General features: G+C 44.2%; 1 protein-coding gene across 1 annotated transcript in view; it reads left to right on the top strand.

Moving 5' to 3' along the window:
• The window catches only part of Prtg (protogenin), a 102,748-nt gene extending 92,979 nt beyond the window's left edge, over positions 1 to 9,769 (top strand). Inside the window, exons 18-20 of the mRNA XM_052187822.1 lie at positions 342 to 504; positions 3,327 to 3,431; positions 4,352 to 9,769. Coding sequence (XP_052043782.1) covers positions 342 to 504; positions 3,327 to 3,431; positions 4,352 to 4,756 — 673 coding nt within the window. The 3' untranslated portion in view covers positions 4,757 to 9,769. The remainder of the gene's footprint in view (positions 1 to 341; positions 505 to 3,326; positions 3,432 to 4,351) is intronic.
• The last annotated feature ends 8,318 nt before the right edge of the window (positions 9,770 to 18,087 follow it).

Raw genomic sequence — 18,087 nt, 5'->3', positions numbered from 1 at the left:
TCAGGAGGTGCTCTCGTGGTAGTGCTCAGGAGGTGCTCTCGTGGTAGTGCTCAGGAGGTGGAAGCAGAAGGAGCAGACGTTCAGGTCAGGGGACTTCAGGGTGGCTCAGTGGATAAAGGTGGGCTGAATCCTCACAGTCTTGCTAGTTGTCCTATGAGCATGTGTGTACACACAGACATAACGTAATACTTTAAAACACACAAAAAAAGTAACTTCATAGTGATTTTCTGCTACAAGTTTAAGGCCAGTCTGGGATACACTGTCTCAAAAAAAAAAAAAAGTTAGGATTTGGTACACTTGCCCATGCCCATCGAGATGAGGTTTTCTTATCAATATTTCAGGAAGTCATCCGCCTCCAAGACCGTGCAGAGTGGAACACAGCCATTATCCCGAGCCAGTGCCTCTGTAGCAGCAGCGAGCGCCACAGGAAAGAACCTGGAGAGAGCTACAGAGAACGAGGAGTCCTCGGTTGCCATGGTGCCCAGCAGCTTCATCGACGCGAAGGTTCGCTACATAATGCTCTTCATGGGAAGTTAACTTACCAGGAAGGTGTGCTGACCGTGCTGTATAATCCAGCCAGTTTTCAGAGAGAAGCTGAAGACACACGGAAGTACAAAGGACCCAGGAAGAGATGGGACAGATGCTGGATGGACGTTGTTAGACGGGGTTCTCTGAGCTATCATTGGCTGTTGTTTAGTGTAATTGGGTTCCCTGTGCTTGTGCGGTGGATACTTTAATTATTTTACACTGAGTTGGATGGTTGCCTGAACTGATGCTCAGAGCATACCAGGTACAAAGAAGAATTTTTTAAAGATTTACTTAAGATTTAGGGTTTTTTAAAAGACTATATATATGTGTGTGTGTGTGCACACACACACACACATATATGAGTGTTTTGCCTGCATGTATATCGTGCAGCACACGTGTGCCCAGGCCCGAGCAGGGCAGAGGAGGACATCTGGAACTCTGGAACTGGAGTTACAGATGGTTGTGAGCTGCCGTGTGGGTCCTGAGCGCCTGTCCTTGGTTCTCTGAAAGAACAGCCTGTGCTTTTAACCACTGAGCCACCTCTTTCATTTGTTTGAAAACCATGTTGTTTTCAAACAAAAAAGACCAGGGCTGGAGAGATGGCTCAGCAGGTAGAGACATTCTCTGCTGTTCTAAGATCCCAGGCTCCATCCCTGGCATCCACATGGGGAAACTGCACTTCCCTCTCCTGACCTCCTCAGGCATGTGGCACACATGCACACAGACAAAACCCTTGGACACATAAAATAAAAATAAATAACGATCTATGCAGACACCTACAGCGCCTTCTTCCCTTGTGGAGGAAGTGGAATATTGAAAGGAACTGTCACCAGAGGGTGCTGCCTCTTGTCTTGGCTTCTGATGAGTGCTGTGGAAGCCAGGTGACACTGGCCAGTCTTACCACGTTCTCATAGGAGTTCCACAACTATGGGACGTGTGTCAGGCACCACCAACTGCAGACACACCCACCTCCGCAAAGAATGTCTCCTAGACTCTTCAAAAGATTCTGAGAAAAGATGGCAGCTGCTTCCTGTGTCCTGCAGAGCCGGACTAGTCAGTAGGCAACCTCACATGGAAGAGTTTTATCCCCTGGATAAACCGTCCATTAAAGACCCTTTCCAGAAGTGACTAAAATATTTTAAAGTTTTACTAGAATTCATATTAATTTTGTGTGCTACTTTATTTTTGCGTTTCTGACATACGTGGGCATCTGTGTGGTGCACACATGCATGGAGGTCAGAGGGCAGTTCGTGGGAGTTGGTTCTCTCTTTGCACTTTTAGGGTTCTGGGGCTTGAATTCAGCTGTCAGGCTTAGCGGCAAGTGCCTTTCTGCTGCTGAGACATTTCGCCTGCCCACAAGTTTATATTAATTTTATAAATCATTTAACAGACACAGTATACTCATATCCAGTATTACATATTGAACTGATTTCTGGTGTCCTGTTTGTGTTGTTTGCAGACCGTTGAAGGATTTTTCTCTTCTCTTTTCTCATCTTTCGCTTGCTCTCTCTCTCTCTCTCTCTCTCTCTCTCTCTCTCTCTCTGTGTGTGTGTGTGTATGTGTGTGTGTCTCACTTTCTGTCTCTGTCTTTCTCTCTGTCATTCTCTCTCTCTCTCTCTCTCTCTCTCTCTCTCTCTCTCTCTCTCAGCATGTAACCCAGACTGGCCTCAGATTCATTATGTTTACAAGGTAGCCCTCAACTCCTGATTCCTCAGCCTCTGTCTCTACCTCTTACGTTCTAGGATTACAGGCTTACACCTCCACACCCCATTTATATAGTTCTGGGGATCAAACTCAGGACCGGCTTCATACTAGGCAAACATGTACAATTGAGCCTTGTCCCAGCCCCTAGAATCCGAAATCTCTGAATACTAGTACATATTGTGGTTCTATCGTCATCAGTTCGGTAGCAGATGTAAGAAAAGAGAGGGGGAGAAACATAGTACAGGAGAAAATGGAGGCAGTAAATCTAAAATCTAAGAGACGGGGAGCAGTGGGAGGCAGACCACTCAGTCCCCTCAGTTGGCCTGCAGATGACACCTCAGGTTTAATTAAACACAGATCCAGAACATTGTTTCTCTCCACTGCTATTAAAATATTTCAGTCATACAAAAGAGGTTGGATGGAGAATATAATGAACAAAAGCACAAGTAATCATTAACATCTCATCCTAATTCCAAATGCTTGCTTTCTGTAATCAAAAAATTTTATCCGCACTACCCTTTATGCCAGATAGTTCACTGTGCTCAGAGCTTTTAATAAGGATAGGAAGTCATTTTAAATAAGTACATATAGAGAAAGGGTTGGGGGTAGGTTCCGAGTAAACCAGATAGGCGTGGTAGCATATTCCTATCATCCGGAGCGCACAGGGGACTGAGCAGCAAAGGCAGTGCGCCCCAGGGCAGCGCAGGCTACGCAGGGAGACCCAGTCTCACAAATTAGTTAATTAAATAAATAAGCAAATGAGTAAGCCTGACGTGTCTGTGTACCACATATGTGCCTTGTGTGTGTGTAAACCAGAAATGGGCATAGAGGCCCCTTAAGCTGGAGTTATGGATAACGGTGAGCCACCGTGTGTGTGCTGGGAGTCACACCTGGGCCCTCTGGAAGAAGGGCCACTAAGCCACCACTCCAGCCCCGATATGTTTTTGATTACAAACAAATGTCCTGAATATGTTTTCGCCCACATCTAACCATATGTAACCGTTGTCTTCTTTGGATATTTACAGTCTTTGGTGTGCTCTTTCGATGAACTCAAATCCGTAATCCTGAGATATTTTCCTTTGTTGTTTCCTCAGGGAGGGACTGACCTGGTCATCAATAGCTATGGGCCTATCATTAAACACAACCCTAAGAAAAAGTGGCTTTTCTTCCAAGACACTAAGAAGAACAAAGTTGAACAGGTAATCTACCCATGTGAGGAGAATCCTTTACAGTCTGTGGCATAAGAAATGGTAATCAGAAAGATGGGGGGGGGGATGTAAATGTTTTGGCCAACCTGCTTTGATTGTGACTGTGGAGAGCTGTGGTGGGTAGAAAGACAGTTGGGACCTGAGATGTAGTTTTCAGTGAGGTGTGAAGACTTAGAAGAGAGGGATGTGAGGAGTTGCATTAAAATAACCAAAGCAAAGCATTTGTTTTTACTTGGTTGGTTTTTGTTTGTTGGGTTGGGTTTTTTTTTTTTTTTTTTTTTTTTTTTTGAGCCAGAGTTTCTCTGTGTAGCTCTGGCTGTTCTGGAATTTGCTCTGTAAACCAGGCTGGCCTCCAACTCTCACAGTTCCTCTTACCTCTGCTTCCAAAGTGCTGGGATTTAAAATGTGTCTCACCACTGCCCAACTTATTATTTTCTAAGATTTTTTTAAAATTAACATATGTACTAGGAAGCCAGCCCAGGGTGTTGGATCACTTGGAACTTGAGTAACAGATGATTGTGAATCACCTGAGGTGGTGTCCTGCCAGAGCGATTTGTGGTCTTAATCGCTGAACCATCTCTTCAGCCCCACCAAGGAAGGTTCTAGTTCAGAAGTGCTCCCGCCACCTAGGGGGAGCCACTGACAAACAGACAGTCCATTCATAGCGATGTCTTTTTTTTTTTTTTTTTTTTTGGTTTTTCAAAAGAAGGTTTCTTTGTGTAACCCTTGCTGTTCTATATATAACTAGCTCTGTGGATCAGGTTTGTATTGAACTCAGACATCCTCCTGCCTCTGTCTCCCAAGTGCTAGGATTAAAGGCGTGTGCCACCACTGCCAGCATGTTGGCAACCTCTCGTCTGCGAACTTGAACTATCTGCTATCTCATAGCTACCTTATCTATTTTTGCCTAGACTCAAAGAAGATTTCCTCAGGCTGTCTGCTTTTACCAGCCAGGCACCACAGTGCTGATCGGTAACGAAGACTCCCCCAGCTCCCCAGGCCAGACCACCAGCTTCCCAAGACCTTTTGGGGCTACTGCCCTCGACACAGAGCATTCAGCGAACAGTGAAGGCAGCCATGAGACGGGGGATTCTGGGAGGTTTTCCCACGAGTCCAATGACGAGATACACCTGTCCTCCGTCATCAGCAGCACACCGCCCACCTCGAATTCCCTCGCTGGCAGTGATTCCGATGGGGATGCTGCGCAGAAGCAGCACCGAGACCCTGCCCAGCCCTTGCGGGGCGAGCAGACCTCAGCCCCGCTGCCGCCATCTGCAGGGCTGCGATATGCTGCCGCTGAGGGGTTTCCAGTTTAGACAGCCGTGCTCAGGTATTCACAACAAGCATCTGTTCGAAGGACAATGAACAGGGAGCCAAAGCCTTTGTGAAAAGCTTGATGTCTTACTGTTTATCGTTTGTTTTGTTTTATCTTTTTTTTAAAATTTTTTTATAATTATTTGTAAGCTCACGAATTTTGAATGTTTCAATTGTCAACAATGTGAAAGGGGGCAGTCAAGATGCTTGACTGGACTCCAAGATATATCACTGGAGCGGAGGGAGACTGCTTGAGCCCTCTGCTGAATAGCTACCTCAGTTTGCTGTTGGTGGACTCTGAAGACAACTTTGCTGCCTTCTTCGTGTGCTGGTTTCTCTCAGCGGCATAACCAGCGGGACTTCTAGTGACGCTGTGTGTCCAGTGTGTGTGTGACGTGTGTGACTGAGGAGTCCGATAGGTAGAAGAGGAAGAATGTTGATCTGAAGCTCTGATTTTTTTTTTTTTTTTTTTTAAAGAACTGTGACACCTGCATGATTTGGGTAATGTAACACCTCTGGCTGTGAGGAGAAAATATGGAAGTATATTTATTTGAATGGATGAAACAAATACGTCTCTTTGGAGAAGAGAACCATTCCATAGTATATAGGGGATCGTGTCCTTGCAAAGCTGCTGGGCTTGGGGCACCGGAGCAGGAGACCTTCGCTCCGGCCGCACAGGCCCGCCCTCAGCCTGCGAAGCCACCTTTCCCTTTGCCCCACAGCTGGCCTAGGGCTGCGCTGTCTCTTGTAGAACATCTGAAGAGTTTCCAGAGCTAGCTGCAAAATACAATGTTGGAAAGCGGATTTTTTTTTTTTTTAATGATTCAGATTTTCTTTTTTAAAATCTCAGTTTGGCTTCAAATGGGGCAAAGAAGAAACCTTATCAAATATTAAGAATGAAGATAAATGAAACAATAGAGTAAGACAAACGAGGTTTTCATAATAGTAGTGCCTTCCATGATGAAAAATTTTGCCTTATACCTTTTTAATATTCACAAAGATGTTTAGGAAAAAAGGTACCCAAAATTTGCCTTAAAAGAAAGCTTGGATTTTAGCGATAGCTGTTTTGCTATCTGCACCTTGCTGGAGTTGTTCTCTTTTTGAAGTGCAGGTTTGCCCCACCACCACCCTAGCGGCTGAGCTCTTGGCTTTGTACCCCACTGACACGGGAAGTGAGTTCATCCTCTGGTTTGAAATCAACAATCGTTTACTGCCTCTTGTCATCACAAGGCAACGTGCTAGGTGCCGAGCCCCGCGGGAAGGACAACAACTGAGCTGTGAAGAGAAGAAGAAACAAGTCCTTAGCCTTTTAAAATCATGGAGTTTGCCCTCCCCGACAGTTTTTTGGAAATGGCTTTTGAATTGCATTTTAAAAGAAGAACCCTCCGTGGGTTTTCCCTTGAAACCATCCCGCCATGCACAGACAAGGCAGGGCCAGCCAAATGATGTTCTAAAGTCAAGGGAATTCTGCCACATCATCACCCCGGCGTCATCTGCTGTGAAGGACTAACTCTGCCACAGTTTTCATCGGGATTCTAAGTTTTGTGCCAAATTGGACTTGCTTAGAAGCTGATGACAAGATGTGCCAGGCGCCGCCTCTCAACACAGCTCTGTCCCTTTCACCGTGGGCTTCTCGGCAAAGTGGGGGGAAAAGAAAGAAGAAAAAAAGAAAGAAAAAAGCAGAGCTTTAGGTGAACAATCGGAGGCGAGAAAAATGGCTTCCTTCCCCTGCCTTCGCGCTCCTGTTTATACTACCTCCGTTTTAAAGTTATTCTAGTGTTACTGTTCTTTCCTGTACTCAGGGACTTTTTTGTTACTCTTGAGCTCATGATGCATGGGCGGGTGCATTGACAGGGTATGGTGTTGTTAGGTTCGTAAGGAGAAGAAAGTGGGCCAACTTCTCTCAGTATCTAAAATGAAGGGGCACAATGGGGTCGGTAGTTTTCAAAAGTCAGAAGCAAACAGAATGTAAAGGAGAAACCAGGTTTAGGGCCAGACTTATTTAAACCGTGGTCCCTGCCTGGATCATCTGAAAGACTGTGACCCGACAGCTCCGGATGAAAGTGCTCTGTTTAATGATGACTAGGCCCTTAGTTAGGATAGGCCTTTAGCTTATAATTATTTGCTAGTTCATTTTTGTTCTTATACAGACTTTTCTGTCAATTCTGTTACCAAAGAATTTCCAATAGACAGTAAAATTTCTATGATAAGTACCTTAAATCCAATTCACTAGAAACAGCTATAAATAGACTCAAACACAAGTCATTTCTAACCCTAAACCAAAGGGTTTACATTGATAGTTACAATTAATTAGGCTAGTGACATAAACTACCTTACTGTCACCAGAGAATTTAAAATAAATTGTTGTAATTTCCTTGCCAGCAGATGATTACAAACTATTTGAAGTGTAAGGTTTTTTTTCTTTCTTCAGCAAGTAAAGAAACTTTCAACTCTATAGTATTAATGTATTTTCAAATTGTTGTAATTACTTGTTGAAGAAAAAAAATAAATCTTACTACTAATCTCACGGACTAAGGTATTTAATGTTCAACAGAGGTTCTCTGCTTGACGAGAGCCAGCTTCTTCAAAGTCCGAAGTACAGAATTCTAACTAAAGTGTGCAGGTTATCATATCTTCCTCAAGATTTCATTACTTCATCATATTCAACTCCAAATAAGCTGACATGCAAAATAGGAACTGTTTCATTTTCCAAAAACATATTTGCTGGAAGTGGTAATAACCTGCCTGCCTGTCCTTTTTAATGTCAAATATTACAATATACTGCTCATCAGTATTTTCATACCAAAGACCATTAAAAAATATAGTTTAGCCTGTAAGTAAAGATGAGCAGGTTTAAAATAAGTTTATTTAGAAGCAGATAGGGAAGATAGCTTTAGTGGCAAAAAGAAAATATCAAAAGGCTAAGTTTACATAGTTAAAGACAATAAATACAGTTATATTGGTATTTATCAGTGTTTTTTATTCGAGTACTTTATATCAGCAAATTAAAAAGAAATTAAAAACCAAAGATATTTAAGGTTACCTCAGAATATAGGGAAATTTAGCTATACATTGAACTATTGTTTGTTGTTTTATGTTAACAAACTGTCTCTCTAGAACCTCTCCTTTGTGTCCAGACAGCATCCTGAGGATTTTCCATGAAATCTCATTCAGCCACAGGGATGTTTTTACTAAATGGTGTGATACTTCCATACTGCCTGTGAGTGTGACAGGTCAGCAGAGAGAGCATCAGGCTCCTCTGTTATGGAGTACTATGGGAACCCTATATCCTATATAGTCTGCATTCCAATGTAGAGTCGTTCCCTAGATACCCAGACAGCTTCAGGAAAGCAAAATGTGCCACTGTTTGGGTGAACAGAGCTTTGGGTTCAAGTTCGGTTCCTAAATTGTTAGGTTTCATTGTGTGAGAAAGCTGGACTTTCAACCTCAAAGGAAAACCTGTTAAAGTACCAAGAAGATTAGATACTACTGATGTGTTAGAGGCTCTCTCACCTTTACCTCAGACATGGGCGGTGGCAGCGATACTGCAGTGACTGGGTTGTGCACTGTTTGTCTTTCTTCTGAAGGACTTCTGCAAAAAGCATAAAGAAGGCTTATAGCCGACTGGAGCACTATTCAAGTCATTAGAAAGACACCATTGGAAACAGTGTTTTAGAGGCAGGGATGATGTCCTCCTGTAATCAGTTGTAGCTGTCGGAGGGGGGTGGGGTGCATTTTAGGAAGTGCTACCACACATGGGTCAGTCAGAGCCTGTTGTAATTCATGATTCGATTCTGTACATTTGCATATCATCTGGCATCCATTTTGAATACCAGATGTGGGAAAGAGTTTGAACTGTATTGTAAAGAGTTGGTACCTGAGGCCAACCATGTATTTTGCAAGATTTTCTTCCTGAAAATTTACTGCATGGGTCCCTGATAAAATCGCTTTGGTAGAAGTCAAAAAAAAAAAAATCACTCCTGGGCTGTGTGAGCACAGAGCGGTGGGTTCTGGAGACCACCATCCACATCTGTTTGTCTAATTGTGAATTTCGTTGACGTTTAGAAGACAACCGTAGGGTCTCTGCCAGGTTGTTCATGCTCAGGACACAAGTTCACAGGCTGGCGCCATGCTTGTGTTACAGGCTTATCTAGCAGGTGGGTGACGTATTAATTTTCTTGCAATTTCTTAACAAACTTGCACTAATTTAGTGTCCGCAAATAGCAACACACAGTGTTGGAGGTCTGTAGGTCAGAACTGTTTTCTTTTGGGGTCAGTTTCCTGCTGTGAAACTCTTGCTGTCCTGGAACCTGCTGTCTGTGTAAACCAGGCTGGCTTTGAACCCCTGGTCACCCTGCCGCCTCATGTCCCACAGCCTGAGATTGCAGTGGTGTGCCACCAGGCCAGCTATAGGATAAAGTGAAGGTGGAGACGGGGTCCGCGCTCCTTCCGAGACCTGAAGGAGTAATCAATCCGTTCCCTTGCTTCTTTCAGCTTTTGAAGACTGAACTCTTTCCTTCAGAGCCAGCCACATAGCCTCTCTCCTCCTCCTCTTCTTCAGGCCCCTCAAAAGAAAAGTTGTTCAGTTTTAAGTATTTGATTAGATTTGTCTGGCCTTCATCATCTGAGATGATGATGTCTTACTTGAACCATATCTGACAGGTTTCCTTTGTCATACATGGTAAGATTCTCACAGGTTTGAGGCAGTTCTCTGCAAGCATCTGTGGGTGACCATTATTTTCCCCTACTGTAATATGGTAGGAATCCATCAATTGTGTGGGATTCCTCTCTCAGTAACATGGTACTAGGTTTTCAAGAGATAGCAAATCTGATGTTCCCTTGCCCCATGGAGACCTTTGAATTTTCAAAGACCAGAAAAGGTAGACACTGTAATTTGTTGAAAGCATCCATTAAAATCTCTCTCTGAACATCCCTCAACGACAGTTCGACTTGAAGCATTTTTGGAAACAAGCTTCATTTACTTCCTATCCCCTCCAGTCTGACCTATGTTTTCATGGGGGGGGGGGCGGAATATCTCTTTAATTTTTGTCGCTGACTGGGTGGGACTTCATCAGAAAGCTTTGAAACGTTTTTTCTGTCTTCCGTGATCACGTGTGTGGAGACCGGTTGAGGAAGGAACTCAACATTAGGGACCCTGGGTAGATGAACAGGACAGGGCAAGGCAGACTCATTCTTTTGTTTTCAAAGTACCTTGGCGTGCACAACGTGGTTTCTGCCTCACGTCACCAGCCTTGGATGTCCAGCCAGTGGTTGAGCAACTCTGAAGTCCCCGTTGTCGCTGCCTCGTCTCACTTTGCCAGAGTGTCTGTCTCCAGCGCGTCTGTCTCCCAGGGAACTCGCATCTTTCTCACCTGCTTCGTCTGTTAGTCATCCTTTCCCTGGGCTGTTTTAGACCCCAGAGCTCTAGTTTGTTCTGATTTCTGCATCATTTACACTCTGGCCCTCTTTTAGTGTTGAAGGACAACTAATGTTCAGCATTGCTTCAGCAGCAGAGAGAAAGCTCTTCCCATCATAGATGATAACCAGGGTGAGATTCTTGATATGGGAAAGCTAGCTGTCCTGGAACTCCCAGGAACTGGGACTCCCCTGGAACTGCCCCAGACTTTTTATTTTTAAGTAGGGAACTCTTCCCTTTATCGGCAGGCTTTGCTCCTTCTATAATCTACAGTTTTATAGGGTTCCTCAGGTTTCTGTCTCCTGCAGACTTTGTGATGCAGAAACACATTCCTGACTTACAACCTTGAAAACAATGTTACTACTTCTGTTCCTACAGACCTATCTTTAAGAAACAAAACTGTTTTTCGTTGTGTGTGGTCATGCTGTTTCTTATTTGCCACGTTCTATAGAACCTGGTCCATTCCCAAACTAAAACCCTTCCTGGAGATGAGCCTGAACGCAGATGTTGCCCCAGTCTCTTGGTTAGGAGATGTATTAAGAAAATGTGTCTGTCTGTTACTGTCGTTAGACAAAAGTTTATGTCTGTATGTGTAGGATTTTTTTTTCTATTTTAAAGATGTGAATTTAATGAAGTGTGGGGGCCAGTTAAGTTATTTTCTGTAGCGGGTGTTCTGGGTCCTGCCGCTCTCTGCTTCCTTGTAAGGGCGCCATTTCCTGCTTCCTGGTGGACTGTGAGCTGAGCTACGTTTGATTTCTGCTTGTCTCAGGGGACCAGCTCTGCAGACTCCATCTCATGAAGAAAGTGAATGTTTGCCTTGATTTTGAATGTATTTTTTAAAATGTCTTCTTAAAACATTTTTTGTTTAATAATGTGGGTTTGCTTTCTTTTCCTAGCATGATAGTAAATATTTCTTAGTACCCCACACCCCTACCCCTGGAAATTTATATTCTACCCTACAGGTCATGCCAAAAATGAATAAAAGTTTAAATGCCAAAATGTTTATAAAAACTGCTGTCTACATACTGACTGATTGCACAGTTTAAATAAAACCTTCCCTTAGTTTAAAAAATAAACCCAAAAGCATGTGTTTTCTGTTTTTTGTAAAAACCTTTGGTTTAGCTAGGTGTGGGGGCGGCGGCACACCTTTGATCCCAGCACTGGGGAGTCAGAGGCAGGTGGATCTCTGAGTTCAAGGCCAGACTGGTCTACTGAGCGAGTTCCAGGACAGTCAGGGCCACACAGTGAAGCCGTGTGTGTGTGTGTGTGTGTGTGTGTGTGTGTGTGTGTGTGTGTGTGTGTGTAGGGGGGGTGCTTCAGTGGAGACCATCTAGAGCTGGAGCCAGAGAGATGGCTCAGTGGACATAGCACTTGCTGAACTAGCTGGATGACCTGAGCTTGATACTGGAACCCATGTAAAGGTTGAAGGGGGAAAAATGACTATACAAAATTGTTCTAACCACCACACTGCAATGGCGCTGTACACACAGACACACACACACATCTTTTTTTTTTTTTTTTTTTTTTTTTTTTTTTTTTTTTTGAGACAGGGTTTCTCTGTATAGCCCTGGCTGTCCCGGAACTCACTCTGTAGACCAGGCTGGCCTCAAACTCAGAGATCCACCTGCCTCTGCTTCCTGGTGTGCCACCACTGCCCGGCCTACACATAAACATCTTAAACACACTAGTAGCAATAAATAATATTTTGGGTTTTTTCCTTTTTTTTCAACATTTAGTTTTTTAAAAAATATAACTGAAAATTTTAACAAGTTCGAGTTAATGAATGGTAAAGTCCTAAACAGAAGAGAAAATATGATACCTTCTATTACTTTCATTTTTAAAGCTATATTCTTTATTTTATATGTATGAGTATTTTACCTACATGTATGTGTGTGCCAAGTACCTGCTGAGATCAGAAAATGGCCCCTGAACTCTGGAACTACAATTATGGTTAGTTGGGGCTGCCATGTTCGTGCTGGGAACTGAACCTGGGTCCTCAAAAGAACAGCAAGTGCTTTACTCACTGAGCAAGCAATGTCTCCATCCCAAATTTTACTTTTAAGTTTGCTTGTGTGTGTGTGTGTGTGTGTGTGTGTGTGTTGTGAGCTGCCCAGTGCAGGTGCTGGGACTGCAAATTGGGTTCTCTGTAAGGATAGTACACACCCTTAACCACTGAACCATCCCTCCAGCCCGAATTATACAATTTAGAATACATGGGATTGTCCCTGCTAGAAGTCTGAACAAATACCAGAGTGAAAATCCAATGGTCCATGCTCTTTAACGCCAAGGTAATGAGACGAAAAACTATTTATGGAAAGAAGAATGCTTCTGAATAATTTATGAGTCTAAACATCCAAATGAAAATAAAGCAGAACGGAATGAAACTAAGGCAGCAGAACCGAGCAGTGACTGAGTGTGTGTAAACAGAAAGACAAGAACCAGAACTCATGGGTACAGTAAAATAGCACCTAGGAATATAACTCAAGTACGTACATTAGGGGGAAATACAGGGATGGCTCAGTGGGAAAAGGTGATTGCTGTCTCAATCCTGGGGACCCACAGTGGAAGGAGAGAACTGACTCCTGAAAGTTATTCTCTTGCCTTCCCGCATGTGTACACGTACTCAGATACACAAAATAAAAAAAAAAATGTGTAAAAATTTTGTTTGGGAAGCTAGAAAATCAGCCAGGCAGTGGTGGCGCACACCTGTAATCCCAGCACTCTGGGAGGCAGAGGCAGGCAGAGTTCTGAGTTCGAGGCCAGCCTGGTCTACAGAGTGAGTTCCAGGACAGCCAGGGCTATACAGAGAAACCCTGTCTCAAAAAAACCAAATCCTAAAAACAAAACAAAACAAAAGCTAGAAAATCATTGTAAGCTCCAAAGCCAAATAGCTGGAGAAACAGTTGTCATTCCAAATAAGCTAGGTGCTGTAACTTTAATTTTTCAAACTTTATTTTTAATGATGGTTCTTAAATGCTTTAACCTCCTTTTTAGCCCATCACCCACCAGAGGTAGTGGGAAAGATAGGACGGGGGAGCAGGAGGGTGGACCTGTTTAGAAAGGTTCTTTGGAACTATTCTCATCTGTGATGTCTGGAAATCAGTTGTTTAGTTTTCAGGTCAGTAGCTGCAGTATCTAGATCCACTCAAAACACTTCACGGACACACCAGCAGTCCCTTGTTCTGAGGAGTCAGGATAGCAAACAATCGGCAGGGGTAGCACTACCTAGCAAAGATAGCCAGGCCTCAGCCTCAGCAGGAGGGACCGAGAGGAACAGAAGTTCAGAGCTGTGCCTCTCTCGGGGGAGTGCAGATCAGTGAAGACTTGAGACCCACAAGTCTGTCACAGCAAGCCCAGCACTATCTCCAGTGCTCTGTGGAGGTTTATACCCTCCAGACATCGCATGTCCTCTTCGGGCCTCGCCTTAGTCTGTCTCAGTTGACATCACTCTGCCAATCAGTCTGAGTCCTCAGAAGTGTAAAGAAACTGCAGCACACCACAAGTTTTTTGGTGCGTATTTTTCTATGGAGTCCGGACAAAGGCGGCTCAACTATACACGCGTGTCATTAGCAAAGAGTCCATCACGTGTCCTTTCACATGCTTGCTTTAGCAGAACATCCTTTCATCTGTGTCTGCTTCAGCGAAACATTCCTTCATGAGTCTGCCTTAGTCTTTCACCTGTGTCCAGTTTAGCTAAACGCTCCTTCACTTGTTTGCCCCAGCAAAAGACCATCCAACCAACTTTCCAAAGAATCCCTGTTTCCACTTCAGGGTGTAGTGCCCATGCCCATAATCTCAGCTCTTGGGAGGTGGAGGATCAAGAGAGTTCGGGATCATCCTTGGCTACATAGCAAGTTCAAGGACAGCCTGGGCTATATGAAAACCTGTCTCTTAATGAGAAAATTAATGTGCTGGTCGGTGTATACAATAAGATTATTAAGCTTCCAACGAAATGAAATTGTTGATATATATACAACATGGATGAATCATGAAAATAGACTTTTAAGGGCTTAAAACTAGCACATTTCTGTCTCTTAAAAGAGATTTCATTAAATGCCAACCATTCCATATTTCAAGTGTTGTTTTTTTTGTTTTGTTTTTTTGTTTTGTTTTGTTTCGTTTTTTGATCTTGGTTTTTTTGAGACAGGGTTTCTCTGTATAACCCTGGCTATCCTGGAGCTCACTCTGTAGACCAGGCTGGCCTCGAACTCAGAAATCTGCCTGCCTCTGCCTCCCAGAGTGCTGGGATTACAGACGTGCACCACCACCGCCTGACTTCAAATGTTTTTACACTAAGCTTTGCCCTGGTCTAACCTAGTCCCAACGTGGGCTTCATTCACAAATACTCATGCATTTCGATTGTTCTTAAAACACTCTCTCAGGCTGCAATTTGCCTATGCTGGGAGTATTTATACCCTGAAAAAAAAAACCCACCTTCTCCTGTTACTGTAAAATCACAGAGCAAAGCGAGGCAAGAACCCTATGTGATGGCCATATTGGTGTCCTCAGTGTCACATAGAGGATGTGCGAGTTTTCTTTTTTTATTATTTTTATTTTTTTCATGTAGTATGTTTTTATCTTTACCCTTCCCCAAGTCCCCCCAGGATCTCCCAACCTCCCTGGCCCCCCAACTTCATGTTTTTTTCTCTTCCTCTATAAGAATGAAAGAAAGGAAGGAAGACGAAAATACCAAACGTTAACAAATAAACCATGGAGCCCAGGACCATGAGGCCTGACCAGGAGTGTGGTTTTACAGGGGACTCCTTTCCTTGATGCCCTTAACTGCTTTGCAATTTTCCATTTCTTCTTCATTTCCTTTATAGGTTCCTTTTGTCTCCATGTGACCTTGAAAAACGTGTCTTGGCCTGAATTCTATTCTTAGCTGTCCCCATTGGTTCTAGGTGACTCTTCATTTGGATCTGTGGCCTGGGTCTGTCCAAGCTCGCTGAGATGGCTTTCTAAACAGTAGAGTCTGTTTACTTACTTTGCACATTTCTGAACAAGAGATGCAGTAAAGGCTTCTCGTGGATTTGAATACAGTGAGGTGAAGGGATATTTTTGAAAGGAATTTCACCATTTTGGGGGCCATAAGGAGATGATAGTGGAAAGAGCCTGTATTGGTGACTTTCTTTGCTATAGAAGTGTAAGGAAGGAAGGGGTTCTTTTGGTTCTCTGGTCATCATGGGGAGTGTCACCTAGTCACGTCATGTCACGTCACGTCCACATCACATCGTCACATCGTCACATCCCCAGTCGGGAGCACCAGAGAGAGACAAACTGGTGCTCAGCTCCTGTTCTCTTTATTCAGTTCAAGACCCCAGAAAATAGGGTGGTGCTGCCCACGGGGAAGGTGGGTCTTCGACCTCAGTTGATCTCATTTAATTCCTCACAGCGTGCCTTGAGGCTAGTCTCCTAGGTGATTCTAGATACTGACAGTTTTCCTTCAGCACGCAAAGATTTGTGTCCCTGATGCTGGATCAGTAGCAGTGCTGAGGCATAGTGACAACTCTTCACGGGGATCTGACATTTCCCATGTGAACCAGACTGGAAGAACATGACAGACATGAAAGTGAGAAGAGTGTTCCTGTATCTGTGTAAAAACACACATCCCCACGTCTCCCTTTGCTGTCCCGTGAGTCCCACGATGAGGATGCCTGTATGTTTTGAGTGACAGTCCCTATTCGTGCTGCTCTTTTTTGTGTCCATGTAGTAATCCATTCCTGCAGTGGTTCTAGAATTTCCCAAATAAATTAACTGAGGCACAAGCCAAGACTTGGAAAGTGCTTGCACAGTAAGGCTTGCTCTTGCAAATCTTGTAAGCATTATCCTCTGAAAGAGCCCAGGATGCTCATTCATCCTGGAGGGCTGGATGCATCATAGCCCAGCTATGATGCTTGCTCAGAAAGAAGAGCCTTTGGCTAGCAACTAACCACAAATTCCTGAATTACTTTGTGGTACTAGAAAAAAGCCATTCTATCAGAGTCCAGGATAGACTGCCTGTCCACAGAATTATAAGCAACCACTGGGGTCATTATACAGTATTGCTACACAATGACTTATAAATACCATCAATGCGGATGTGATTTCCGCCCCTTCCCCACCCAGGTACTAATATTTGCATAACCTGAGGTATTATCTTTCTGTCCCCTAAACTTCCCAATCTCAGACCTAGGGTATCCAAAACTGAGCTCACCTCCCTCCCATTCCCCCGTGTCACCTCCAGATTTCTCTCCCTGTGTCCATCCGGCAAAGGCAGGGCAGGCAGCAAGCTCAAGGCTGGTGCCTCTTGCAATGTTCACCCCCACCTCAGGGTGCGCAGCACTCACTCGCTTCTTGGATACCCTTCACAGCTGGCATTGCTCACCATGTGTCTCCCTCGTAATTCAAGTGCCCCGGGGGAGGGGGGCAGCACTGGGAGGCCTTAAGAGGTCATCAGACCATAGGGTGCCTCCTGCACAGCGGGAATTAGGTGCTGTCTTAGTGCTGTGATTGTGATGTGATGCAGAGTCCTGACAAAAGCAGCTTGAGAAAGGAGGGGTAAGTTCATAGGTCAAGACACAGCCCATCGCCGTGGGGAGTTCAAACAGCAGGGCACACCCTACCCACAGTCAGGAAACAGAGCAGTGTTTGCTTCCTAATGCTTGGCTCTTCCTCCATTTTAGTTTAGTTTTTGAGACAGGGTCTCACTCTATGGCCCAGGCTGACCTGGAACTCACTATGTAGCCCAAGCTGGCCTGGAATTCACTACCTAGACCAGGATGGCCCTGAATTCACAGAGATCTGCCTACTGAGTGCTAGGATTAAAGATGTGGGCTACCATGCCCAGCTTTTTTTTTTTTTAAGATTTATTTTTACTTTATATGCATGAGTGTTTGTTTGTATGTATGTATGTATATATGTATGTTTGTATGTATGTATGAATGTGTACCATGTCTGTACCTAGTATCTGAAGAGGCCATCGGAGAACATTGGATCCCCTGGAATTGGAGTCATGGATGATTGCGAGCCAATATGTCAGTCCTGGGAACAGAACCCCAGTCACTTGTCTATCTGAAACAGCAGCTCTTAACCAATGATTTGCCTCTCCAGCCCCTCTCCCTCTGCCTTGTGTTTTGACAAGGTCTCTCAGTGAACCTTGTTGTTGTTTTGGTCAATAATCTCCATGGACCCCTTCTCTCCAACTTCCCAGTCCTGGGTTATAGACACAGACTGGTCCCAGCCTTTATGTGAATGCTGAGGGAAACTGACGCATACTTCTCTGGTCCCTGTCCCTGTCCCCCTCTCTGAGACAAGGTTTCTGTATATAGCTTTGGCTGGCCGCGAACACACAAATATCCATCTGCTTCTGTCTCCAGAGTGCTAGGATTAATGGTGTGGCATGTGCTACCACTGGCCAAGACCCGGCTTTTTTTTTTTTTTTTTTAGCAGATTGCACTAATGTAGGGTTTTCCCTTGGCCACTGCCTGAGCACTTGAATGGGTTCTGTAAATCTTCGGTATAGGAAGATGAGAATCCCATCTTGATTAGTTTATGGGTCCTCCTGTGCTTAAGAGCACTTGTCAGACATACTTGTCTAAGGCTGGCTATAGAAACAAAAGGTGTGCTACCTAATGAAAGATTGGAGCCTGCACCTAGTTTCTCTTAGTACAAGGAGAAAAACCTAGCAACAACCGTTCAGAGAATGTCAGAGCTAGAAGACACCAAAGAGATGAAATCAGAAAACCTCTGGAGTCACACAGCTCAAGGGAAGAATGTGGACCACTACTCGAATCTAATTTACACTCCCCTTGGATTGGGACGGGAATCTCCCTACAACTTGTCCATGTGAGGTTACCTTTCCCACTTCTCTTCTGGTGTTAATTACATGCGCTGTGTTGAACAACTCAGTCATTGCATCTCCAAGGAAGGGGGCGTTGC

The sequence above is a fragment of the Apodemus sylvaticus genome, chromosome 7 (genome assembly GCF_947179515.1).
Source record: "Apodemus sylvaticus chromosome 7, mApoSyl1.1, whole genome shotgun sequence".
In the NCBI taxonomy this organism is placed as follows: domain Eukaryota; kingdom Metazoa; phylum Chordata; class Mammalia; order Rodentia; family Muridae; genus Apodemus; species Apodemus sylvaticus.
This window is presented reverse-complemented; position numbering and strand designations above follow the sequence as displayed.